At 62.0% G+C, this 25756-nt stretch overlaps 2 protein-coding genes across 6 annotated transcripts; one reads left to right on the forward strand and one right to left on the reverse strand.

Moving 5' to 3' along the window:
• Window positions 1-196: 196 nt before the first annotated feature.
• On the reverse strand, window positions 197-9645 carry ARR3 (arrestin 3). The gene is made up of 16 exons (XM_074835028.1): window positions 9580-9645; window positions 8023-8068; window positions 7480-7510; window positions 7047-7107; window positions 6634-6678; window positions 6046-6245; window positions 5893-5952; window positions 5585-5652; window positions 5137-5272; window positions 4951-5035; window positions 4770-4842; window positions 4087-4224; window positions 3527-3610; window positions 3240-3263; window positions 3110-3162; window positions 197-661 (listed from the first exon to the last, which is right to left on the reverse strand). Exons 2-16 carry the CDS (start codon window positions 8037-8039, stop codon window positions 540-542), a joined length of 1197 nt encoding a protein of 398 aa, XP_074691129.1. The 5' UTR covers window positions 8040-8068; window positions 9580-9645; the 3' UTR covers window positions 197-539.
• Window positions 9646-13783: 4138 nt separating this feature from the next.
• On the forward strand, window positions 13784-25347 carry INPPL1 (inositol polyphosphate phosphatase like 1). Of its 5 annotated transcripts, XM_074834865.1 has the most exons (29): window positions 13819-13872; window positions 13982-14136; window positions 14318-14774; window positions 15971-16034; window positions 16753-16891; window positions 16972-17122; window positions 17216-17356; window positions 17490-17577; window positions 17971-18057; window positions 18296-18403; window positions 18485-18599; window positions 18799-18905; window positions 19080-19182; window positions 19738-19934; window positions 20233-20350; window positions 20454-20550; window positions 20710-20848; window positions 20965-21064; window positions 21425-21513; window positions 21945-22026; window positions 22117-22206; window positions 22308-22424; window positions 22518-22606; window positions 22820-22907; window positions 23068-23223; window positions 23374-23458; window positions 23537-24041; window positions 24319-24539; window positions 24678-25347. In XM_074834865.1, the coding sequence occupies exons 3-29, from the start codon at window positions 14638-14640 to the stop codon at window positions 24808-24810; spliced, it is 3546 nt and encodes a 1181-aa protein (XP_074690966.1). In that variant the 5' UTR covers window positions 13819-13872; window positions 13982-14136; window positions 14318-14637; the 3' UTR covers window positions 24811-25347. The 5 variants fall into 5 exon arrangements, with proteins under 5 accessions (XP_074690967.1, XP_074690968.1, XP_074690965.1 ...); XM_074834866.1 differs by lacking the exon at window positions 13982-14136 and having other exon boundaries at window positions 13784-13872; XM_074834867.1 differs by having other exon boundaries at window positions 13813-14136; window positions 17216-17360; window positions 17494-17577.
• Window positions 25348-25756: the final 409 nt, after the last annotated feature.

Here is a 25756-nt window from a genome sequence, read left to right on the forward strand (position 1 = left end):
CGGCGCGTCACTCCGCCCCGCCCCCGGGGCGGCCGTTACCGTGGCAACGAGGGCGGCCGCCTCTGCGGCCTGTACCGGGGTGTGGGGGGTTTTCGGTACCTCGCCCTCCCGCCGGGGCCTGCAGCGGCCTGGCCGAGGCACCGGCTGCCCGCCCCGGGCTCTCCCACCGCCCCGGCGCCACGACACGGAGCCTGCACCGGGCCTAAACAGGGCCCCTGGGGCGCGTTTATTTATAACGGTGTCACAGAGCATTGCATAAGCGACAAACACTTTCAGCCGGGCTCCGCCGCACCCACCCTGGTCCCTGCCCGGCACCCATGGGTGCAAGGAGGTGGGAGCACTTCCCAACATGACGGTACCGGGATGAGATTCAGCGGCTCCCGCCACCGCAACCAGGGTTTGGAGTCGGTGCCAGGAGCCCGGGGGAGGATGGGGGGACTGAGGGGAACACACAGCACCGCGGGGAACACGCTGAGGGTGTCGATGTCCCAAACCAGGCCGCGTGGCACCGGTGGTTGGCCCTGCGAGCGGGCAGCGGGTTAGCTTTCCTCTTTGTCGGCCTCCTCCTCCTCGTCATCTTTCTCCCCTTTGAGTTTTTGGCGAGCGAATTCCTCGATGATGATGTCCTCCTCACTGGAAAGGAGAGCAGAGCGTGGTGAGCCTGGGATGCACCGCAGCGAAGAGGGTGGAATCCCTGCTGACACCCAAGTCCTGCTGCTGCGCACCCCGGCCCCATCATCCCACGCACCCCAGGGAGCAGTCAGGTAGCAGGGGATCACTGCGAGCCACAGCCTGACCCGAGCACACAAATCCAGGACTCGCGCCAGCACGCATGACCCGAGGAGCTGGGCGAGAGCAACTGCAACTTTTGGCATTTTTTAAGACAATATTTTGCATTGTCAAGGGAAAAAGGGGAAGGAAAAGAAATTAAAGTGGAGACAAAGAGATTAGTTACCTCCTTGCGAAAGGCAAGTGGCAGATGACATCAAGGGAGAGCCGCAAAATGAAAAGTGGGGGAAGAAAACGGAAAAAATAGAGTCAGCAAAACCGATTCCAAAAGCTTGTGAATGTGAAACAACTTGGCAAAATCTACAGGGAGCAATGGTGGGGACAGGCCAAGAGATTTCCTCCTCTGGAAGTTTAAATAGCCTCGCTGAGCTGGGAAACTGATAGGCTTTGGTGTGGAAGCCTTGCAGTTGCAGCCGGAGTTTCCAGGCTCCAAATCCCAGTGCTCATGTCCCGTTGCAGGGTGTAACCAGACACAAAACAGCCTTTTGGGGCTTTGCAAGCCAGGGCCGGCTGCGGGGCTGGTTGGCAGCTGTGGCTGCCAGGAATGGGTTTGGCATGCTGCTGCTTCCCAGAGGGAAGCAACCCCAGCTGTGGCTTCAGCTGGAATAAGCTCATGGGGTGGGAGGAGAAGAGGGCTCCAACCCTGGGGAGCGTGCGGGGCCATGGGGCTGTGACCGGCGCCGCTTCCAGCAGCCAAGGGACCTCAGCATGGGGCGGATGGGGACCAAGGCTGTAGGGGACATGATGTCCAGCAGTGGCACTTGTGACTGGGGGATGGAGCACTGCTGGCTGCTTGCAAGGGATGAGGTGAGTTCTGGGCTTGCAGCAGAAGAGGCTGCTGTGTTTGTAGCAAAGAGAGCTGTAAAATAAGCCCTGGAAAGTTGCAGAACACATGCCAAGCCCAGCATTGGAATCCTGCCAGCCTGTACCAATGCTCCTGGTGCCTGTGCCACCATGGAGGGTGTCATGCTGGCTGCTGTGGCACAGGGGCTCAGGACTTTGAGGCCTGGATGATTTAATCCGAGGGTGTGATCTCAAACTGGAATGGAGCATCACATCCATCTGTGACGGATCCATCACATCCATCTGCGAAGGATCTGTGTGGTTTCTGTGCTAGAAGGAATACTGGCTTGACGTACAAGAAAACATCCAGAGGGACCTGGCCAGGCTGGAGAGCTGGGCCTGTGTGAACCTCACGGAGTTCAACAAGGCCAAGTGCAAGGTCCTGTCCACAAGTCAGGGCAATCCCAAGCACAAATCCAGGCTGGGTGGGGAGTGGATGGAGAGCAGCCCTAAGGAGAAGGACTTGGGGGTGTTGGTGGATGGAAAACTGACTGTGAGCCAGCAACATGTGCTCGCAGCCCAGAAAGCCAACTGTGTCCTGGGCTGCATCCAGAGCAGTGTGGGCAGCAGGACGAGGGGGGGGATCCTCCCCCCTGCTCTGCTCTCGTGAGACCCCCCTGCAGTGCTGGGTCCAGCTCTGGGGACACCAACATCAGAAGGACACGGACCTGCTCAAGCAAGGCCAGAGGAGGTCATGAAGATGCTTGGGGGGCTGGAGCACCTCCCCTGTGAGGACAGGCTGAGAGAGTTGGGGGGGGGGTTCAGCTGGAGAAGAGAAGGCTCTGGGGAGACCTTAGAGCAGCCTCCCAGGGCTTAAAGGGGCTACAGGAAATGGGGGAGGACTCGTTATTAGGGGTGTAGGGATAGGACGAGGGTTAACGGTTTTAAACTGAGAGAAGGGAGATTTAGATGAGATCTAAGGAAGAAATTCTTCCCTGTGAGGAGGGTGAGGCCCTGGCACAGGTTGCCCAGAGAAGCTGTGGCTGCCCCCTCCCTGGAAGGGTTCAAGGCCATGTTGGACAGGGCTTTGGGCAACCTGGGCTAGTGGAAGGTGTCCCTGCCTGGGGCAGGGGGTGGGACTGGATGGGCTTTAAGGTCCCTTCCAACCCAAACCATTCTGTGATACTAGGATCTCTTTACCTTGGCTTATCTGTAGTCCATCAATAAGCAAAGCACAGGGAGGCAAGGATTGAGAGACATACACATGCAGGTTAATACAGAAAGGACATTTCAATTAACATCTCTTCTCAATACTCAGGTGTTTTTCTGGAAAGAGAGACATTGGGATGGGCGGCAGCCAGGGCACCATGGGGAGCAGAGCTGCTCCCATGGCTGGTCCCAGACAGGGTGGCTGCTGGGCAGAACAGGGCCCTTTGCACAGAGGGGGCTGCCCTGGTGTTGCTTTTACCAGTTCCCCTCTGAACAGGCTCTGCCTCTTCCTCCCCCTCATTTCAGCAGCACCCCAAGCACCACTTACCATCCACAGGCTTCGGGTGCATCAGTATGACAGGCAGCTCGACACCCACGTCACTGGAAGGAAAAATTTCTTTCAATAAACCAACCCAGCACCCCACTCTGCTCAGCCCCGCAGGCAGCTCCCCCCTTACCTGGAAGTGAGATCCCCCAGGATGCTGCAGAGAAGGGAGAGAAATCAGCCAAGGCAGAGGAGCGATGTTAGACTTTGCTTTATAATAAGGTAGATTCTAAGATTTATAATAGGGGTGGAGGGCAGCAGGGATGGGGATGGAGGTGTGGGAGTCCCACGTCCTGGGGAAGTGGGGCAGGGGACCAGGGGATCCACAACACGAGTCCCTTTGTCATCTGCCCAGTGGTACAAGATCCCACAGCACGGCCCAAGGGGATGGTCCCCACCCCGGTGCCCGCAGAGCCTCACCCTCCTCGGGACACCAGCAGGTTGACCTTCAGTTTGTAGGACACCAGGATGCCCAGCACCTCCTTGTCCATGCCGGGTCTCAGGCTAGGAGAGAGGCAGAGCGGAGCAGTGAGGTGGGCTCACAGGCCCCCCGCTCCCCCCTCAGCAGCTCCCAGGGCTGTCTGCATGTCGTGTGGGGTGCTCTGGGGTTTAACAGGAGAGGACAACACATGGTGGCAGTAAAAGGGAGGGGAGGGTAGCTTCACTTGGCTGAAGCCACAGAGCAGCTTCTGGAGGCCACTTGAGCTGGGATTAACTCCTGAGACGAGACCCGATAAAGCCCTGCAGAGAGTTTTGGATGATGGGTGGGACTGGGAGGCTACATCTCTCCTACAAAATGGACAGCTGTGTCACAAAATCCCTACATTTTCAAGCTGGATAGGGTGGACTCAGGCACAGGAGGTGGGGGGGACCCTTGGTGGGAGCCCAGAGCACCCGGAGCAGTGGGAAGCTGTCGCAGAGTGGGGAAGGTGTGGGTCCAGCTGTGGTGGGGAGTGAGAGGGAGCCCACCCAGCTCTTACACAGTGGTAGAGGCCAGGTTGGTGTCCTCGTGCTTGAGTTTTCCGTCGAGAGCGAGGCCTCGCTTCTCCCGGTTGGCTGAGAGTGTGGGGGTGACAGAGTACGTTTTGGAGAAGGTGGAGTTGGCTGCCACGTTCTCGCTGGAAGGGGTGGAAGAGGAGAGCTCAGAGCCAGCACCAGCCTGGAGGGTGCTCAGCACCCCCCAGGGATGCTCAGCATCGCGCCAGGCACCTGGGCAGAGCCAGACCCCCCCTGCCCTGCCCTCCCCACGCAGCTGCCTGGGCCTGTTTCCTCCTTTCGTTCCCTTATACAACCACTTCTTTTTTTTCTAGCCACCACCTTCTCTGCAGCCCTCCTCATTCTCAGGGGTGCAGAGTCTGTGGCTGGCCTCAGAGATGCAAAGCAAGGAGAGGAAGCAGCTGGGGGGGGGGGGGAGCAGGGGACAGCTGCGCACCTTCCCCCAGGGACCTCCCCAGCCAACACCAGCTTGCACTGGGGGCCAAGGCATCCAGAGCCTTCCCTCTCCTCTGCTTCCTCTGCATCTGCTCTTCTAACCCTGATATTTTTGCTGCCTGGTGTAAAACTGTCTTCCCCACCCCCTCTCCCTATCACTCTCCCTTCCTCCTCCTCTCTCTTCCTCCCTCTCTCCACGATGCCACACCACTCCCAGCCCCTTTTGACTTACTTTATCTCCTCCGTGCACACAGTCTTTGTGTATTTATCCAGCGAATAAAGGACCACATCTGTGATCTGATCAACTGAGAAGAGACAAGAGGGAGCAGTGTTGGTGATGCGGCAGAGGCACGGCCGCACCGTCCCCATCTCTGATGGGGAGGCCGGGATGTGCCCCTCTTGCCCCCTCTCACCCGAGATCTTAATTTTTTTCACAATCTTGTTGGTGGTGTTGTTGATGTTGACAGTCACGTTGATGGGGTCTCCATGGTAGTAGATCTGCAGTGGGAAGAGGCTCAGTTACACATCTGGGCATCCCGGTCCCTGCCCCTGGGGACAACACGTGGTGGCATGAGCCAGGGGACATCCCCCATACTGACCTCCTTATCCAGGGAGGCTTCGAGGTGCAGGGGCTTGTCGGACATCATGAACTGCCGCGTGGTCTCTGACTTTGGGGGTGGCCCCATCTTCAGGGGTGCAAACTGGATCTTGCGGATGATGAGGCGCACCGAGTTCCTGCGGGGTGAGAAGCCGTCACCCCCAGTCTCCCTGGCAGGGACGTGACGACACAGCCTTTGCAGGGGACACGTTGGCTGTCTTTGGGGACATTGCGGTGTCTCAGGCCAAAGGGTGCAAGCTGCAGCCTGCTCTTAGGACAGGGTGGGCTCCGACATGGGGACCACTGCCCTTCCTTCGGGCAACGTACCCATCCAGCGTGGCACAGGCTGATAGCAGGTCCTCAGCCCGACCCCTGAGCTGGCCACCGCAAAACCCTCTGCTTGTTTGTTTTTAGGGCCACGGAGAAGGAAAGGGATCTCCTTCAAATACCTCTTGTGAATTTTCTCCTCCAGATTTTCAGCACAAAATCCTTTGACCTCGAAGTCCACACCGCAGGCCTGGGGAGGAACATGTACAGTCGCTAAGCAGGAGGGACTCAAAGCTGCCTGAGGTTTAGGTTCATTCCCCTCCTTCCTCCACTGCATCCCCGGAGATCCTGGTCCCAGCTCCAACCATCCTTCCTCCCCAACCCTCACCCCAAGAGCCACATCCCCACAAAAGAGAAGCAGCTCCCCACAACTTAACCCTCTGCCAGGCCAATGGGTCCAGGGGACAACAGGTCGGGCACAGCAGCTCACCTTTCCCACATCGTCTGGTCCTGGCTGGAGAGTGACCGAGCAGGGCAGGTTGGTGGCCATCTGGGCAGAACAGGGAAAGAGAGAAAAAAGTAAATAAAGAGCGCGCCCAGAGATGAGCCCTGGTGCAGTCAGGAAGGGCTGAGCAGCCCCTACCTCAAAGGTGAAGGGGTAGGCGTTCTCCCCCAGCTTCTTCATCAGCTTCTCCTGCAAAGGAGTGAGGGTTTTGAGTGCCTGGTCTGGCACCGGTGGGAAGATCTGGGTGGTCAGGACATAGAGGTCCTTCCTGAAGGTCAACCCAATAACGTCGAGGTCATCTCGGCCGTAGCGAAATGCACAAGTCAGCGTCACGTAGACTGGAGTCAGGTGGAAAGGGAGAGGAGTGGGGTTAGGGGAAGGGTGAGACAAAGGGTTGAGAAAAGAGGAAAGAAAGAAAAAATGCTTTAATAACTCTTTAGGAGAAATATGACCCTGTTATCGGGACCCACACCTCAAACACCAAGTTAACAAGATTCATCACATCTTTCTGCAAGGCACAGGGAGCTTCAGAGCTGCCCCAGGTAGAAGAGGTGAGAAGAAAGAGGCAGCTTTCCTCTCCAGGTCAGGCGCTGTCTCCCTGCTGCACTATATGAGCTATAGATGACCCGTTGCAGCTTTAACCTGGCTACAGTCCCAGCTGGCTTGTGAGCTTGGCACTGGTTTCCACCCCTTCCCCTTATAACGTGGGTTTTTTTGTATTAATACCTTTTCTGTCCTTTAGGTACTCCGGGTCGATCAGACAGACGCCATCTGCAAACAGAGAAGGGCCAGTGAGCTCAGCTGCCTGGGAAATCCTTGCAAAAACACAGCGCTTTTAAAATTCAAATAATCTGCTCATCAGCTGGGAAGGGGACCGAGGGGACCTACTGCTCAGGGGGATGGCGATGCCTTCTCCAGCATCAACACCAGCAGCATGGAGGGGTTGTTTTGCAAAGGGACTTTGTCCCTTTCCCCACCGTTTTTTTGTAAGGAAAATGGGATATTTGCTCCTCTGGAGCTGCCCTTGCTCCTCCTGCTCTGGTGGGAAGCTGAGGTGAGCAGCCACCAGCACAGGGACCAGCTCTCCAGCTGCTCGCTGCCTGGGCTTCCCCCTTCATGGTGGGCACAGCCCCACTCACCTACAGAGTCCACTGACTCCACATGATCCACAAAGTCTCTCTTCCCCAGGTAGATGGAGAGCTGGAGGCAGCACATGGCAAAAGGAAAGAAGGAAACAGGTTAGTGTTTGCCGTTGAATTGGCCACAATTTTCAAGCCCTGAGTTGTGTCGTGGGGCTTGTTAACCTGCCGCTAGCGTGTCAGGCCAGGCATTGCATTTAAAAGTTCATACAGTTGGGTTTTTTTAATTTCTATTTTGAAAAATGAGCCCTGCGGTGGCATCATACAGGTATAGCAGGAGTCGATTTGGAGATCTCAAAGGGAAGGGAAACCCAGCCTATGTCCCGTCCCACAGGCAGAGCCACCCCGCAGGATCCCCACAGAGCCGGCACCTTGGGCTGACCCACACCCCGGGATGGGGCACACGGTCCCGTCTCTACGTGCGTGGCCTCACCTTGCTGTTGGGGCTGGTCTTCTTGAACACCCTGTGGAGGAAATGCAGATATATGGGTTGGGAACGCCCTGGATGAGGCACAGCCTGCTCCTGCCAGGCCAGGGAGGGAGGGATTGGCCATTTGTCTCCCTGGGGCAAGGAGGGAAGGGCTCCCAAGAGCTACACCAGAGCCTGCACGGCATGTCCTGGCCTTGGGGAAATCCGTGTCCTGCAAATTCAGAGCCAAACCCACCCTGTCTGGCTGCCCCAGGGGATGTCATGCTCCTGAGTTCAGTGCAGGGGCATCGAGGAGGGGGTGTGTGAGCGGGCTGTGTCTTACAGGCAAGTGAGAAAACACCAACACGCAGAAGAAAAGAGAAGGTGCTTTGCTGGCCCCATGACGGCTCGCTCCATCTTACTATGGCGAGCTCACGTACCGGTCAGTGGGCTCAGCGGGTTGGGGCAGGGGGGGCTGGGGGGCTCACTTTCTCCCTCTGCTCCTGCCCCACGGCGCCCTGCTCCATCCCAATTGAAAAAAAAAAAAAAAAGAAAAAAGCCACTTACTTTGCTCCTTCTGCCATTTTAAGTCAGCAGCCACACAGGTGGGGATCTGTGGGGAGAGATGGAGGGAAAATGATGGGCAAGGTGGTGGGGAAGGGACAGCTGCCAGCCATTGCCACAAAATCGTTCATGTCCCAACAAACTGCGGGGCTGGCCACTGCTGGGCCTTTTGCCTTTGAGGGGTTCAGCTGGGGCTGCCCCACTCCAGGGCCACGCACAAGGCCCGCGGCCAGCGGCTGGAGACCCAGCGGAGGCGGCTGAGCAAGCCCCTTGCATCCGGCTGAAAATGTGGTGAAGAGGAGGTGGAAGAGAAAAAGGGAGAGCGATGCTGCAGGCAGGCAGTCTCCAGAAAATAGGAAGCACAGGGGTGACTCCCAAGGGAGTGAGTTCAAGGCTGGGAAAGGCAAGAAAATGAACAAAAGGGCTTACGGAGTTGCAATTTTATGACTTTTTCTTGTCTGCAGGAAATCGGCTGTCATGGCTTAACGGCAGGAACGGACTCATTTTGTCCCGTCACTCACAAGAGAGCGAGGAAACCACAGGCAGAAAGGTCGAGGGCAGCTGAACCGCCCCGTGGGCAGGGGGGGTCTCGGGGTGCACGGCCCCTCCGTCCCCATCCCTGGCTGGCAGCACCAGAGCTGCCTCCGGGAGGGCAGCACTGGCAGCTCTGCCTTCATGCCGGGAGCCTGGCCCGGGCTGCCCAGCCCTGCCCGACTGCACTGCCTGCGTTTTGCTTGCTGGAGCCTGGCATCCAGAATTAAACTGTAAATATGGCACTGATCACCAGCTGATTTGCCAGGAGATTAGATAGGATGAGCTCAGCTTCTTAAAGTTAGGCAGCTCTGACATTAGCAAAGCTTAAACCCAGGCAGGATTTTAAGCCTCAGGGGCATGTGGGCAGAGTTGCCTCTTTACACAACCTCAGGGATGCTAGGGAGAAAGAAGATATTGATCTGGGGTTAGGAGATGATCCTCTTCCCCATGGGAAAACACGGGATTAGTCCCAAAGACAGGATCTTTGATGCCCTCGGGTGCTGCAGGATGTGAAGTTCAGGCACTCTCCCCTGCAGGTTTTTTGGGCAGCAGCAAGAAGGTGCAAAGGCAGTGGGAGCAGAGCAGTGTGGCGGGCTCGGCCCCTTCCAGAGCTCGGGAATTGGGGATGAGGTGTTGAAAGGTGGAGGAGCGAAGAGCTGAACTCCTCCTCTGCACCCCTCAAGCCCCAGAGCGGGGACTCAGACCCCTCTTGGCTTGGCTAGAGCTCTACCAGCCCCTCCACCCACACCCTCCAGCTCAATGAATCACAGAATCATCTCGATTGGAAAAGCCCCTGAAGCTCCTCCAGTCCAACCATAAACCTCACACTGACTGTTCTCAACTCCACCAGATCCCTCAGCGCTGGGTCAAAAGGTCGGCCACACTGAAATCCTTTTGGCCACGTTTTCTCCCCTTTCAGCCCCAAACCACCCTCCTTCCTCCAATGTCCCTGTCCCCATGTGTTTTACCAAACAGCAGAATCCATGCCCCAAAGCACTGGTAGGCAGCAGAGCAGGCAGCACTCACCTGGCAAGAGGATGAATAGACAGACAAACGCTCTCCTCTTCCTCTCCTAGCACGTCCCACTGCCACCCAGTCACTACGGGTTGCTCCCAGTCCTGCTGCTTCTTATAACCCCCCCATGGTCCCTCCCCTGGTATCTGATCTCACTTGCTCGGCTTTGGCTGGAGATGGGGGGGGTGGGTGGGTGTGCACCCCGGGGCAGAGGTACTTTTGGGCAGAATCTGATTAGTTTATTAACTGGGGAGGTGCTTGATGAGTAAGAGTGGGCTATAAATACAGCTGCTGCCACAGCCCTGAGAAAGCAGCTTACGGAGATTGGCAAAGTGGGTTTAGGAGCAAGGTGATGGTAATTGAGGTGGAAGCTCTGCTCCCAGTGGGCAGGGTGCAGGCAGGGGGGCATGGGCAGGGGCGTGGATTCCCACAGGGACTCTCTACGACCACTCCCGTGGCAAGCGGAGTTGGACCAGCCCTGGGCACAAGGGTTCATGGAGGTGGCAGAGGGCCAGGAGGGACCTGCTGGGTTTTATCCCTCCCTTGTGCACTTTACAGAATCATCTTGGTTGGAAAAGACCTTGTAGATCCTCCAGTCCAACCATGAACCTCACACTGACCATTCCCAACTCCACCAGATCCCTCAGCGCTGGGTCAACCCGACTCTTCAACCCCTCCAGGGATGGGGACTCCCCCCCTGCCCTGGGCAGCCCATTCCAATGCCCAACAACCCCTTCTGCAAAGAAATCCTTCCTAAGAGCCAGTCTGACCCTGCCCTGGCGCAGCTTGAGGCCATTCCCTCTTGTCCTGGCGCTGGTTCCTTGGCTCAAGAGACTCATCCCCCCTCTCTGCACCCTCCTTTCAGGGAGTTGTAGAGGGCCATGAGGTCTCCCCTCAGCCTCCTCTTCTCCAGACTAAACCCCCCCAGTTCCCTCAGCCGCTCCCCATCAGACCTGTGCTCCAGACCCTGCACCAGCTCCGTTGCCCTTCTCTGGACACGCTCGAGTCATTCAATGGCCTTTTTGGAGTGAGGGGCCCAAAACTGAACCCACTCATTGAGGGGCGGCCTCAGCAGTGCCGAGTACAGGGGTGAGATCCCTTCCCTGTCCCTGCTGGCCATGCTAGTGCTGATACATGCTGGATGGCTGGATGGCACAGGCAGCCTCTTGCCTGGCCAGCGTGCCCAGAGGTGACCTGCTGTGGCCCAGGGCACACAGGACACCCTTGCCACGAGGACGCTGATGTACAGGATGACAGGGTGAGGGCACACGTGAGGCTCGGGGCTGCACACACCAGGCTTCACTTCCCCCACCCCCCCCCCCAGGAAGCCGCAGGGAAGGAGCAACCACCCCTCAGTGGTGTGACAGGGACCTGCCACCGTCCCCGCACCCCTGGGCAATCATTTCATAACACCACAGGCTGCCCTCGCCTGACCTGATTAACCCATCGTTAATTCAAGGTTTGCTGCTGCAAATAGAAAACTGTTGAAAGCAGGGAGTGGATTTGCCTTACAGCCAGCCAGGAGAGAAGCGCTCCCCCGCTGCCGTCCTTCCTTGGCACATGGGATCCCCCTCCCACAGGGGTGCCTGCAGGATGCTCCTGTGGGTGCTGCCCCCACCTTGGCCCCAGGAACAGGGCACAGCCCAGCGACAGCCCAGAGCAGCCACAGACTGCTCCAGCAAGACCCCGCTTGTCTTCCTCACCTCCAGCATCCCTCAAGCCCTTCCTTGCTCGGCCAGACTTGTTGCTTTGAGCATGCCCTTGGTTCAGGCTCAGCCCCCAGAGCTGAGCACTGAGGTCAGGATGACCCTGCTCATTACTGGGGCTCCATCCCAGAGCTGCCCTCACAGCACCCTGGGTCAGCTCAACAACCTTTATCACCTGGGTACCAACTCCTCCCAAATGCAGCCCACCTGTGCCCCTGGCCCTGGGAGCCACTGGGAGCCACCACGGCACACCAGCCCCACTGAGCAGGGCTTTAGCTGTCAGCACATGTTTCCCAGGGCCAGAACTTGTCATCTCTTTAATTGCACACAGGAGAGCTGCTTAGTTTGCAGATTAGCAGGTGCTATTTCTGCCAAGGTCAGGGGGACACGTGAACTGTGACCTTCCCGCTGGTGGGTGGAAGAGGAGGAGGCAGCCCCACCTGGTCACCCGCTGCCTGGCTGGGGAGGACGGTGGAGCAGGCACCCCCAGGGTCGTGCCTGCAGCGCCTAATCCTGAGCTCTCTACTGGCAGCTCTTCGTTAGGCTCTTAATAAGGCCCCCGAGACTGGTGCCGTTCCCAAGGGCCGTGGCCGTAGGGTCTGCAGAGCATGGTGGGGATGGAGAGCAGATTTCATTACGGGCAGCTTAAACTCGGTTTAATCCTGACTGGGTGGATTCAGCGAGGGAGACCTTGCCCTGGTTGGGGGGCAGATATTTCCCCTCCCAAAGCCAGCGGTGAGACGGACAGACCACATCCCTTCCCGCGCTTGCACCATGCTCTGACCCAAGTGCCGGGGAAGGAAGCTGGGGGATGCAGCACCGTGTTAAAAATAATAGGGAAATGAGAGAGGGCTTCTTCCTTTTTCCTGTTTAATAAATGACCAAAGGCTCCTCTCATCTGCCTCATCCCATCCGTCCTTCCAGGTCCACGTGCTGCGTGAAGCGCAGCTCAAGCGGCTGCTTCCAGCAGGGCAGGAGGCTGGTGGACGTGGGGCTGGGGGAGCACGGGGGGGCCTGGCTCCCCCTGGACAGTGCCCTGCGGTGTCCTGCCACCCCGGGGAACGGCTGCAGGGCTTCCCCCGTCCTTCTGCTTCGGTGCCCTCACCCACAGGGTCTGTCCTCCAAAGGGAGCCCCGGGGGCAGCCGGAGCCCCCCCAGCAAGCTGGTACCAGTGAACCCACTTTCTGAAATACAACAGTCCCCAGGTGCCGGCACAGCTCCCCGGGTGCCCGTGCTGGTGACTCTGGCACCGTCTCGGCGCAGCCTCCGGCACCGCGCACCGCAGCCACCTTACGTAAACACCCGCAGCCGGCGCTGCTGATTTCTCAAAGCCCCTCAAATGCTCCAGGTCTTCCTCCCCTGATGCGGATTAAGTGGCGCAGACGGCGTTAATCAGAAGCCAGGCGCCTCTGCGGCTGTGGGGAATTATTGCTGCACTGTTAAGTAATGGGAGGGAGCAGCGCCAGTGGGAGTGGGGTCTCTGGCAGGATGGGGGGCTCCAGCACACCCCCACCGTTGAGCGTGTCCCCATGGTGGGTGCTGGTGAGGGATACAACCGCTGCTGTGCGGCCTGGAACCGCCAGACCAAAATCAAGCGGGCTGCTTGACGTCTCGGTGGCCCTGGCCACAGGTTCCTCTCGAGGAGGAGCCCAGGAGGAAGCCTCAGCAGGGGCTTTCAGCATGTTGGTGCCGGTGGGCTTGGCCCGGGGTGGTGGGGGAAGGTCCCTTTGCATTGGGCTCATGGCTGTGGGGGTCAGCTCAAGGGTAGCAGACAGCCAGGAGCACGGCTCGGTGCTCCATCCTCATCCTCCTCTGGCAGGAACCCCCTGTCCTGTCTGCTCCCGGAGCCACCCTGGTGCTCCTGGGCACCCTGGCAGCAGACGGTGGCTGCTGCTCATCTGGAATTAATTGGTGTTAATCACCCTAGCGCAGCTTGAGCCAGCCGCACACGCATGGCCCGCTCGCTCCTCGCCACAAGGAGCAAAACCTCTGGGTCTGCACCCAGGAGCTGCGGGGAACCCTGGTGCCATTTGTAGCCCCATCCTGCTGGGTAAAGCCTCCCTCCTTCCCGACCCCTTCCTGGGAGCCCTTGAACCCTGCTCCCCTCCCACCTGCAGGCAAGGTGGGCACAGACGGGGTGACAGGAGTGCCACTGTCAGCCACCCTGTGCCCTCAGTGTCTCCATCTCCGGCAGAGCTCAGCCCTGACGCAGGCAGCAGGGTCCCCAGGAGCAGGCAGCTCAGTCGCTGCCTGCCTGCCCACCACCCCAAACACATTTTCAGGGGCTTGCTGCTGTCCCACACTGCTGGCAGTCCCTTCCCCCAGGGTCCTGCCCAAGGGATGGGGCTCTCCCCCCTCCATCGCCCCTCGCCCCTGGGGCAGATGAGCAGCGGGGAGTGGGGTGGAGGCTGAACCCCAGCTCCAGGACTGCTGCTGCCTGCACCCTGCCATGCTCAGCCTCGCGTGGCCACAGGCTTCCCCCCATGGCGGGGCTGGAGCGGGAGGAGGAGCGAGGAGGCTGGTCCCTGCGGCGGGGAGAGCAGAGCGCAGAGAAGGAGGAAGAACGCGGGCGGCTGCCGCGGTGCCGAGCGAGCGAGCGGTACGGGCTACCGAGTGGGTGGGCCTGGCCAGTGAGTCCAGGGAGTGGGGCCAGCGGGGTGGGTGCTGCCAGACCCCACGCTGCCGCCCTGACGGGCAGCGCGTGCCAGGCAGGGGTACCGGCGTGCCCCGCGGGAGGAAGCCCAGAGCGACCAGAGCAGCATCGCGGCTCTGCTCCTGCTTGGCTGCACCCCGAAAGCTCGGCTCGTTGCCAGCAGCACCCCGCCAGAGCCGCAGGAGCCCCGCACCGTGTCTGCGAGGGACGGTGAGTGTGTCGGGCCAGGTTTGGGCCCCCGCGGGACACCGGGACACCGGCATGGCCTGGACTCACCGTGCACTGGGGCAGGATGGTGGCCCCAGGGCTGGGGCGGCAGCACGGGGTGATCCCTCCCGGGGGAAAGATCCATTCGCTGAGCTGCTGCTCTCTGTCCCCGTGCACGCTGCAGGCTGGAGCCTCCTGGGATGAGGAGCAGCCAGACCCCCCGCCTCCACCAGCTGCCCCCCCCGTCCTGCTCCTGCCACGCTGCCTGGCTGGGGGGCACTCTGTGCCCATGAGCATCACCTCGGTGGCTGCCCATCACCCGCTGCGACCTCCAGCCAGCAACTTGCTCGGGTATCGGGGGGGACTGATCCCCCCCACAACACCCCCACTTTCGCCTTCCCCGGCCAACCCCGTGGGCCAGCTGATGGCCAGCAGCCGCTGCTGAGCCCGGATGCGGAGACGGGACAGGGACACAGCGCAGCCGGTGTCCTGTCACTTCGGAGGATGGCGGCAGCAAGCTGGTACCACCGCGACATCAGCCGGGTGGTGGCGGAGGAGCTGCTGGCCAAGGCCGGGCGGGACGGCTGCTTCTTGGTGCGGGACAGCGAGTCGGTCTCGGGGGCATATGCCCTCTGCCTCCTGTGAGTCACCTGCCTGGTTTCTGCTTGCGGCTTTTCCCTCCTGTCCCTTGCCGGGGTCCCTCTGTCCCTCTCCCCACGCCGGGCTCCAACCACAGCAAAAACCTTCTGAAAAAACCTTCTGTGGGAGTGCTGGTGGGTGCCAGCTCTCTGGCACAGGGGGTTTTTGGGGTGATCCCGAAGTCGGCCCAGGGGAAAACCCCGTGTCCCTGGGAGCAGGCGGCAGCCTGGGCCAGCAGCCCTGCGCAGCACTGGCGTTGCTGAAGGGACAACCCAAAATCCAGGGCACGCCAAGCCCTTTTGGGCCGCCCGCCATCCCGGCCCCGTGCGTGGGAGAGGCCGACTCGCATCGCCCTCCCTCTGCAAAAACAAACATCCCCTCTCCCTCCAACCCCCAACGTGGCCGCATCCGGACCGTGACACCCGCTGTTAACATCTCAGCTGCCGAGACCTGGGGGGTGCCTCCCCCCACTGCCCACGGGACCCCTCGCCATCCCCCCACCTGGAACCAGGCTGACAAGCCCCCTGCGAGCCCCTGGGGCTGCCTGCACCCTTCCTTGCTGTCTGCACCCCCTTCCTGCTGCCTGCACCCTTCCTGCAGCCGAGCGACACGTCTGCAGTGGGGAGCGCGGGGCGGTGCCTCGGCGGGTTTGGCAGGATGCCACCCCCTTTCCTACGCCTGGCCTGGCCCGGTGCACTGCACAAATTGCAAACACATGGTGCCGAGGGGCGCGGGGCACGCCGGGGGGTTCAGCCAGCAGCGACCCCGGCTCTGCCTGTGTCCTGGCACCAAGTCGGGGGTCGGGGCGATGCCATGCAGGATGGTGGCACGAGCTGGGATGTGCAGTGGCCTCAGAGCGCATGTGACCGTGCTGTCACAGCTGTGGGCTGAAGACCCTTGCTGCCATGCAGAGCCACAGGGCCGTCAGTGCCCCAGCGAGATGTGGTTGGGCCCCGGCGTGCCATGGCTGTGGCCACGGCCACCGCAGGCAGTGGGAGGCTGTGCCTCCTCCCCTGCAAACAGACCCAGAGCTGAGGGTGATGCTTTTATTTCCAGCAGTGAGAGCTCAGTTCCTCTCTCTGCAGAGGCGATGGGGCGTTTGCATCAGGGCTGGGTGCCGGGCACCCCCCAACGCTGCCACATGCCCATGGCGTTGTGGGGGGGTGTGATGGGGGGACCCTTGTCTGCTCTCTCCCAGATTCCAGCGGCATGTCCACACCTACCGCATCCTCCCTGATGACGAGGGGCTGCTCTCAGTCCAGGTGGGTGCAGCGGTGGGTGCCCAGAGGCTGGGTGCTGCTGGGGTGCGCTCCCTGCCCTGGGTAATATCACTGGGTGCCACTGGCTGCAAGCTGGGGCACAAGCAGGATGCAGGTGCGAAGGAGTCGGGGTGCTCATCTCCCCCCCCCAGCCCCCACGCAGCACCGGGGGAGGTGGCATCTGCGTCCCGGCACACGACCGAGCGGTGCGGTTTGCTTTTTGCACGAGCTGCCTGTGACACCCGGCACGGCAGGATGCAAGCGCTTTGCAGCCATCCCCCTTTGGCTGCCTCCCTGCCAGCCCTCCCGGGGTGGCACAGCAAAACCCTTGTCCCCTTCCTGCCCACTGTCTCCTGCCCCAGCCTGGCCACGCAAGGCTGACCCCTGTGATGTCTGTCCCCACGATGTCTGTCCTGGCTGCCAGCTCAGCCTCACTTCCCCTCTTTGCTATCACTTCAGGGTTTCTCCTCATCCCCCTAAAAAGAGCATCTCGGGGGTCCCTGGGGAGCATCCCCATCTGCTGCATGAGGTGGATGTCTCCACGCTCCCCCCGCATTGCTCTGCTGCCCAGCAAGGGGCTGGGGTGAGCTCCCCGTGGGGTCCTGCTGGCACATTTTGGGGGCCAGACCCACTCGATGCATCAGACTGCTCTGTGCCCTGGCACACAGAGCTGGCAGAGTGGGGGGATTGTGATGATTTTTCCCCTCCTCTGCTTCCCCAGACCATCCAAGGGATCCAGGCCAAGTGCTTCCGCACCCTCCCTGACCTGATCGGTGCCTACCAGCACCCCAACAACGGGCTGGTGACACCCCTGCTCTACCCCGTACACCGGGCGAGGCAGGCGGCCGACGAGGACTCGGGTGAGCCAGGGAGGGGTCGGCGGGGGCCGCTGTGAGCAGGGAAGGGGGTTCCCACTGAGCTGGCTGCCCTCTGCCCACAGATGGGGAGGACGGCCGAGGCGGTGGGCAGGCGGCGAGCGTGGTGTCGGCCGGGGGAGCCGGAGCGGGCCCGTGGCTCAGCGCTCCCATCGCCGGCCGCACCCACATCCCGCAGCAGCTGCACCAGAGGCTGCAGGAGCAGGTTCACAGCAGGTAACGCACCCCTGCCCGATGGAGGGGATGGGATGGGCGTGGCTTAAAGTGTGGGGGAGAATCTTTCTGAAGATGCTCACCCCACCCTTACAGCCCGGCCAGTGACTTCATGGGCTTCATGGCCGAGTACCTGAACCACCACCTGCAGCTGGACCTGGAAGCGCTGCGCCACGGGCACCCGCAGCTGCGGCATCTCAGCACCGCACTCGTCACTGCCTGCCGGGCGCTGCACAGGCGAGTGGCCCTGCAGTGACACCCCCCGGGGCCACCCACCTTCATCCCCGACCCCTTCGTGGTGGCTGAGCGTTGCCACCGAAGCTGGGGAGATGCCTGAGCCGGCTCTCACCTGCTCCTCTCCTCCTTGCAGCGAGATCGACTTCACGCTGGCGGGTCTGGAGACGCTGGCCAGGGTGTTCGACCCCCCCACGTCCCCTCGTAGCCCGACCAGGGAGCAGGTGAGCCCCCCCCCGGGCCCACCACAGTCCCCAGCCACCTGCAGGTGCCTCGTCGTGTGTGGCTGGGTGCAGCTGGGCTGCGGGGGAGTCGGTTGGGGTGGTTTCGGTGCCTGTCGGCACCCAAAGGTGCTACACGCCCTGTGGGGCTGTCGGATGCTGGTGGTCACTGGGTGCTGCATGTGCTGGGGTCCCCGCAGCTGGCAGAGGGGACCTGTGGCCTGGGTAGAAGTGGGGACTTGATCCTGCACCCAGTCCAGGACACAGTGGTGGGGGAAGCTGCTCCCTCTGCCAGACCCCAGGGACCCCACCACCACGTCTTGGGGTGCAGCCTGGACCCATGGGGAGGAATCCACTGGTCCAGTGCCACCTGAAAATGTCCCTCCTTCCCCTCAGGGTCTCCTGAGCAGCGATCCGGACCTTGAGCTGCTCCTCAACAAGATATCTACCGTCAATCATCTCCTCTCTTCGCTGGAGAAGAAGGTGCCTGCCCCTCCTCCCCATCATGCTAGGCTGGGTGCAGGGGGACGCATGGCCACTGGGGGACCCGTGCTGGGGAACCTCACTCCGCCCCAGCAAACCCCTCACCTAAATTAAACCCTCTGGCAAAGCAAGCTGCCAGTGCTGGCACAGCCCCCTTGGAGCAGGCCAGGCTGGCACAGGGTGCCCAGAGCTCCCAGTTAGCCCAGTACCCCCAGACCGGTGCCCATCTCTCTGGCAGGTGCTGAAGTCGCTGCAGGAGACGGTGTCGAGGCACAACCTGGCACTGCCCAGTGTGGCAGCGGCCCCCCTGCCAGCCGCCAAGCCCCTGGCCGTGCAGAGCTTCGAGGTGAGGGTGGGGGTCCCAGTGGGGGTCCCGGCGTCACTGCAAGTGTGGGGGCTGACCCGGGAACCGCGTCCCCGTCCTCAGGTGAAGGTGGGCAAGTCGCAGCGAGTGGCCCTGAGAGTGGACGTGGAGTTGGGCACGGTGGCCATCACCAAGAGGGGCAGCGGGTCCCCGGAGGAGACCATCCCGCAGGACAAAAGTAAGGGGTTGCTGACACCCCCCCACCCCGCCACCGCTGATGGGGCGCTGCGGGGCCATGGGATTCCCCAGTGCAGGCCTGACGCCAGGGTGATGGCCTGCAGAGCCAGGTGCACCCCCAGCCCCATCCCAAGCCGCCTGCCACCCCCATGGCAGGAGGTGGGGGGTCACCGCTGCCCCCCTCCATGCCCGGTGTTCAGTCCTGCAGCTGATCAAATACCAGAGCGTGCAGAGCAAGGTGAGACTGGTGTACGACCGGGAGCCGCAGCGGAGCCTGAGCAGAGACTTCGTCTTCCCCAGCGCGCGGGTAAGCGGCACTGACTGCGCTCACAGGTTGTCCTGGGGAAACACAAAGATGCAGCACAACCCTGCAAGCCAACGCCTACGCCTAGGGCTGATGGCTCCCTGATCCCGCCACTGGTACCTCCTGGGGTGCTCCGGCTCCCCTGCAGGACCCTACGACACCCGTATCATCCCACAGAAGCGAGAGGCTTTTTGCCAGCTGCTGCAGCTGATGAAGATCCAGCACTCCAACCTGGACGAGCCTGACCTCATCTCGGTGTACATCGGGACGTGGAACATGGGTAAGGGATCAAGATAAGGGTCGCGTTGTCCTGGGAGGCTGCTGTGGATTGGTGTGAGCCTGGGTGGGTTTTAGGAGGTGAAGGCTGCAGGGAGCAGGAGCTACAGGCTTGGGGAGGAGTGGCTGGAGAGCTGCCAGTCAGAGAGGGACCTGGGGGGGTTGATTGACACCTGGCTGAACATGAGCCAGCAGTGTGCCCAGGTGGCCAAGAAGGCCAATGGTATGCTGGCTTGTATCAGCACTAGCGTGGCCAGCAGGGACAAGGAAGGGATCTTACCCCTATACTCGGCACTGGTGAGGCCGCACCTCGATGAGTGGGTTCAGTTTTGGGCCCCTCACTCCAAAAAGGCCATTGAATGACTTTTCCAACCTCGATGATTCTGGGATTCTGTGATTCTGAGCTGCCTCAGGAAACCTGAGGTCCGAGCTGGGTGGGAGGAGAAGGTTGGAGATGCTTCCCATCCCCAGTGGCTCCTGGAGAGGAGCAGGCTCTGGGGCTGGGGAGGAGCTCGAAGAGCCTGGTCCCCGTTGGTGGCCCACCGTTCCCCGCCTGCAGGCAGCACGCCACCACCCCGCTCCCTCGCCTCCTGGCTGACCTCGAGGGGCTTGGGGCGCACCCAGGATGAGACCACCGCCTGCATCCCCCACGACATCTACGTTATTGGCACCCAGGAGAACTCCCTGGGCGACCGCGAGTGGGTCGAGTTCCTCCGCGCGTCTCTCAAGACCCTGATGGCCATCGACTACCGAGTGGTAACGGCGGGGCGCAGCCTGGACCCCCCTCCCCCGGCTGTGCCTGGGGAGGCACCCGGGGCTGAACAGGCTAAAGACATCTCAGGGTTACCAGCACCCATCACACCAGGGCTCTTACCCCCAAACCCAGGGTCCTCGCCCACCCCAAATGCAGCCCAGGGAACCTCCTCTGGCCCATGGACCCCCCCCAGGAGCCACCTTTCAGGGATGGGTTGTCTGACCTTGCTGCTTCTCCCTCCCAGTGGGGTGGTGTGGGGGGAGCAGGCAGACTCATCCCCCTGCCCCCCTCCCCGCACAGGTCGCTCTGCAGTGCCTCTGGAGCATCAAGATCGTGGTGCTGGTGAAGCCTGAGCACGAGCGGCGCATCAGCCATGTCCACACCTCCAGCGTGAAAACTGGGATTGCCAACACACTGGGTAGGGATGGGGATCGGGAGGGGGGGATGCCTCAGAGTGAGGGGGCAGCCTGGGGGCCATCCAGGCTCCCCTCCAGAGCTCAGTGCCCGGCACATCCCTGCAGGGAACAAGGGAGCTGTGGGCGTCTCCTTCCTCTTCAACGGGACCTCCTTCGGCTTTGTCAACTGCCACCTGGCCTCCGGCAGCGAGAAGACCCACAGGTGATGGGTGGATGGGGCTGCCTCGGGGCAGGCGGGTGTCCTGGGGAGCCCTGAGGGGCTGCGGGGCTGTCCCTGTCCCCCTCCTGTCCCCACCCAGCAGGGGCAGGACGAGGAGGTGTCCCTGGGGTTGCTCAGGCAATGCTACTGTCTCCTCCGCAGGCGTAACCAGAACTACAGTGACATCCTGCGTTCCCTTGTCCTGGGTGACAAGCGGCTCGGGGCCTTTGACCTCACCCTGCGCTTCACCCACCTCTTCTGGTTTGGGGACCTCAACTACCGCCTAGACATGGATGTGCAGGTGGGAGCCCCCAGGCACCGTGGCTGAGGGGAGGGTGGCATGCTGGAGGCAGTGCCGGTGAGCCGCAGGGGGCGAGAGGAGCCAGGGCTCACCGTGCCCCCCCGCCCCTGGTGCAGGACATCCTTGCCCATATAACCAAGAAGGAGTTTGAAGCCCTCCTGGCTGTTGACCAGCTCAACTTGGAGAGGGAGAAGAACAAGGTGTTCCTGCGATTCAGTGAGTGCGGGGGCAAGGGTGCTGCTCCCTGCCCAGATAATGGCACCCAAGGTCCCTGCAGACCTGTCCCAGTGCCACCTCCAGCACGCCATGGTGCCCTGTCCTGGCACAGCTCTGTGCCAGGGGCCAAAAGTCCGGGGGGATCTTGACGTGCACCATGAAAACCTCCCCCCCAGGACAGGTCCCTGGGCTCTGTGTCCCGAGAGCATGCAAGCACGGAGACAGTTGGAGGTGGCTGGGTGTGCCAGCCATCAGTGTGAGCCCCGGATGGGGACCATGACACCCCACGGGGCCTCTCCCCAGCCCTGGGGACAGGCAGGGAGGCTGGTCCCTATGTCACCTTGGTGTCTTGGTTCCCAGGCGAGGGTGACATCTCCTTCCCGCCTACGTACCGGTATGAGCGGGGCTCCCGGGACAGCTACATGTGGCAGAAGTTCAAGCCCACAGGGGTGAGTTCCTGGAGCCTCCCACTGAGCTGGGGGACATCGCTGGGGGACGGGGACAACAGGCTTGGACGGTGCCAGGGAGGGGCTGCGTGGTGATTTTAGGCATTGGAATGGGCTGCCCAGGGCAGGGGGGGAGTCCCCATCCCTGGAGGGGTTGAAGAGTCGGGTTGACCCAGCGCTGAGGGATCTGGTGGAGTTGGGAACGGTCAGTGTGAGGTTCATGGTTGGACTGGAGGAGCTTCAAGGGCTTTTCCAACCCAGATGATTCTGCGATTCTGTGATGCTCAGTCCCCACACCTCCACCAGCCTGTTCCCTCCCCAGAGAGGGTTCAGGTGGGAGGGAGCTTACTTTTTGGGGTGCTGGGTTGCTTTTCTGGGCTGGGAGGAGCCACATCCAAGGGGGCACTGAAGCTGGTGGCTTTCCCCATTTTTAGATGAGGATCAATGTCCCTTCGTGGTGCGACCGCATCCTGTGGAAGTCACACCCAGAGACCCACGTGGTCTGTAACTCCTATGGTGAGTTGGTGGGAGCCCGGGGTGGCTCGGGGACCCCTGAGTCCCCAGAGCTCGGGGACCGTCACCCACCTGCCCCTTCCCACCATCCAGGCTGCACTGACGACATTGTGACCAGCGATCACTCGCCTGTCTTTGCCACCTTCGAGGTGGGAGTGACATCACAGTTTGTGCCCAAGAAGGGTAAGGCGTTGGAGGCCATCACCCCCCGTGCCCAGTTTGGGGCGAGTCCTGGCCGCGGGTGCTCGGCCGGTGCATGCCGACCTGCCGGTACCTGCCTGCAGCTCCCAGCTCCGGCCCCGAGCCCCTGGCCTGCATCGAGTGGGAGAGCATTGAGGTGATCGTGAAAACCACCAGCCGCAGCAAGTGCTACATCGAGTTTCATTCCCACTGTCTGGAGGGTGAGGTGGTCGCGGGGTGTTGGGGTGCTGGGGGTGCGCCGTGGGGGTGGGCCGGCCCTGGCTGGAGCTGTGCCCCCCACTTTCCCCTGGCAGAGGCCCAGCGGAGTGGGGAGAACACGTCCCAGAGCTGTGACATCCCCGGCTTCCTCCGGTTGGGCTGGTCTGCAAAGCATCTGCCTGTGGTACGCACCAGGGTGGGGGGAAGGTGCTGGCTCCCCCTGAACTCTTGAGCATCCTCCTCCCTCCTCTTCCCCATCCATCCCACTGGCTCCATACCCTGAGCCCCAAGGGGTTCTGGAGGCTGTCACCGTCCCCCCCCAGGACAGAGCCACCCCTGTGCCACCCAACTTTGCGGCAGCCCCCCCTGAGCCCCCCCCCTCTCTCTCTGCATGCAGCTGAACCCCATCCTGCCTGACCTGGAGTACTTGGGGGACCAGCACCTGCTCCTCAGCATCAAGGGTGTGGAGAGCTGCGAGTCCTATGGTGCGTGCAGGACACTGGCCTGAGGGGGTGCCAAGCATAGCCCCTGCAGAAGGGACCCTAGCACCCACCCCCGCTCCGGGGTGCCGTGGCACACAGGGGGCCTCACCCACCCCCCAAGCTGCCCAGGTTGGGGTAAGGCAGGCGTGCGCTGTGCCTGCAGGCGAGTGCTGCATCGCCATGAGGTCGATGATCGGCAGCATGGCCCAGCAGTTCGAGACCTTCCTCTTCCACCGCGGGGAGGAGACGGGCTCCATGCGGGGCTGGATGAAGGTCCGGGTGCCCAAGGACAGGCGCAGCACCCGCGAAAGGCTCTACGGTAAAGGCGGCCACGCACCAGCCCCCTCCCAGTGGCCTGGCCACAGGGGCTCAGGGCCACCTCGGGCATGGGCCGTGCCCGCACTGCCCTCCTGGACCCCCGGCTCTGCAGTGTCGCGGGGGGAGAGGCCAGACTTTGATGCTTTTGTAGAGTGGATCAGCTTCGAGGAGGAGGAGGATGCTGAGCCAGCGGCAGACGCCCCGACGTGCCCCAAGCCACCCCTGCAGCGCCTCAGGTACCCCAGGTGGGCTCAGCCCCACCATGAGCCTGGGCCGTGGGGTGATGCTGAGCCCTCTCCTGTTGTGCTTTGCAGGAGCCGGCCCCGCAGCCTCCCTGAGCCAGCTGCCGGCTACACCAACCCAGCCTACTTCATCTTCGAGGGGGTCCCCAACATGTGGGTGCCGGCTCCCGGCGCTGGAGAAGTCCACGACAAGCAGATGGAGAGCCCGGCTGGGGGCCAGTGGCGCCGGAGCCCCCTCGGGGCGTGGATCCCTTCACCTTCAGAGGAAGATCAGAGGGGTGGGTGGCCCCGCTGTGTGCCAGGGGGCCCGGCCCGTGGGTGCCCGCTCAGCCCCCCTGGCGTGGGCCGGCAGAAGAGACCCAAATCGGCCATCCTGGCAAGGGACACCCCGGGGCTGGGCGACTGCTCGCTGACGGCGCTGCACATGGCCACCTGCCTGAGCCAGCTGGACTGGGTGTCTCCCGAGCTTTGGAGGGACAGCCAGAAGACCCACAGCGCCCTGGAGCCGCCACCGCGGCCCTGCCGGGAGGTGCCGAGGTGCACACCGGATGCTTGCCAGCATGGCCACCCTGGAGAGGTACCGCTGTGATCCCTGTAGGGCTCTGGAGCTCAGCCGAGGGGCTTGGGGAGCTGAGGGACCAGAGGGGACTTGCTTGTGGCCATGGGGCCACCAGTGGATGTGAGGTCCCATCCCCATGGCAGTGCCTGATGGAGCCACTGTGGTGTGGGCAGTGGGATATGGTGAAGGTAGAGGAGCAGCAGCATGCCCCGTTCATGCTGGGTGAGGATGGGAAGGTGGGGACTTCATGGTCCTGGTGCCATGCTGCTGGCACGTGTCCTCCTTCTCTCCCCAGTGGCCCTGCGACAGGGGCGAGTGGCCCCACGGCGTTGGTGGGTGCCTGGGCCACCTCGGCTTGAAACAGGATGAGGAAGGGCTGAAGGAGCATGGCTGGGACCACCTGGAGATCTTCAGGTACCCCCAGGCCCTGGAGCTCAGAAAGGGGGGCACCGTGCAGGCCGGCTCCTGTAGCCCCAGGGTCCCTGGCAGAGCCCCCCGCCCCGGGGGGGAGGAGAGGTGAGCCTCGGGGCAGGGATGCAGCAGAGCAGGGGATATCAAATCCCCACATCTCCACGGCTGCCCCGGGGCCCTGTGGGGTCCCCGCTCCCTCTCAGTGGGTTCCCCAGCGCTTGCTCCCCCTCGCCCTGTGCTCAGAGACGTCACGGAGCGGGACCTGCTGGAGGCCGGAGTGCTCAGCCCGACCCACCCTCGGCTCGTCCATGGCAAGCTTGGCGAGGGCACGGCAGCGAGCCTGCCACAGAGACCCGACCTTGGACACAACGTCTAGAGCACCTGTCCCTGCTCCAGCACCCGTCTGGGGTCTCCTCCAGGGAGCTCCCGGGGCAGGCAGAGAACTCCCGAGGAGGCACCCAGGGCTGGAGCTATTGGCCACGCTCCGACACACCCCAGCGAGAGACTCGGTTGGACTCTCAGGAAGCTCCTGTGGCCATCAGGACTGACACTTCCTGCGTCTCGCCGCCTGTCCCCATCCTCCCTCCCCAGAGCAATGGAAGGATGGTGCCACCAAGGAGGGATGGGGGATGGGGAAGGTGCTGCGCCCACCTGGCAAGTGGGGACCATGGGGTGCTTTGGATCTCGAGGCTCAGCCTCTTCACGTGGCCAACTGCAGCCCGCAAGGGCACGGGGGCATCGGCAGCCAGCCCGGCCCCGTGCAACTCTCGTGCCTTTGGCCTCGGCTCCCTCCTCCCCAGCCCCAGCCCTGGTGGGATGCATTCCCAGAGGAATTCTCCTACAGCAGCCGCTCCGGAGGCTGCGAGACTTCCCTTGCTCGCCCCACCCAGAATAAAGTCTCAGGGATGCTGGGGTGTGTGTGTGCAACACCTGGTTCTGTGCAGGGGCGAGGAGGGAGCGTGCTGAGCCGAGCGGGGTGGAGAGAGCACCAGCTCCCGGTGCCCCAGCTGCTCCATGACCATTGGCCCCTGCTTCCCACCGTTTAATTGGGGACCCTGCACACCCCAACCCTCAAAGCTGCCCTTGACCAGTGGCCAGTGCTCTCCCTCTGTGCCCAAGCTCCCCCGGGGCTGCCCTCGCACCAGCCCCCCAGCCTCTTGTGCCTCTGCTCCCCCCAAGCTGGCCTGTTTTTGGCCACGGTCCCCCACATCTCAGGGTGCACCCGTTCGCTCCCAGCATACCCCATTCTTGGCAATGCCGATGTGTTTGCCCGGTACCCACCCTCTGTTCACAAAAGAGTTAAACCCCCAGACCCAGCTCTG

The sequence above is a fragment of the Strix aluco genome, chromosome 10 (assembly GCF_031877795.1).
Source record: "Strix aluco isolate bStrAlu1 chromosome 10, bStrAlu1.hap1, whole genome shotgun sequence".
In the NCBI taxonomy this organism is placed as follows: domain Eukaryota; kingdom Metazoa; phylum Chordata; class Aves; order Strigiformes; family Strigidae; genus Strix; species Strix aluco.

What these genes read in the sequence shown, in the direction of transcription:
- ARR3 (XM_074835028.1), bottom strand. An exon ending in AAGCCTCCCTGGATAAGGAG is followed by an intron (nt 5,036 to 5,136) that starts GTCAGTATGGGG and finishes TTCCCACTGCAG; the next exon opens with ATCTACTACCATGGAGACCC. An exon ending in GCACCCGAAGCCTGTGGATG is followed by an intron (nt 662 to 3,109) that starts GTAAGTGGTGCT and finishes GGTGCATCCCAG; the next exon opens with GCTCACCACGCTCTGCTCTC.
- INPPL1 (XM_074834866.1), top strand. Translation starts at nt 14,638, where the DNA reads ATGGCGGCAGCAAGCTGGTACCACCGCGACATCAGCCGGGTGGTGGCG. An exon ending in TGGGATTGCCAACACACTGG is followed by an intron (nt 20,351 to 20,453) that starts GTAGGGATGGGG and finishes ACATCCCTGCAG; the next exon opens with GGAACAAGGGAGCTGTGGGC. An exon ending in CGCCCCGGGGGGGAGGAGAG is followed by an intron (nt 24,540 to 24,677) that starts GTGAGCCTCGGG and finishes CCCTGTGCTCAG; the next exon opens with AGACGTCACGGAGCGGGACC.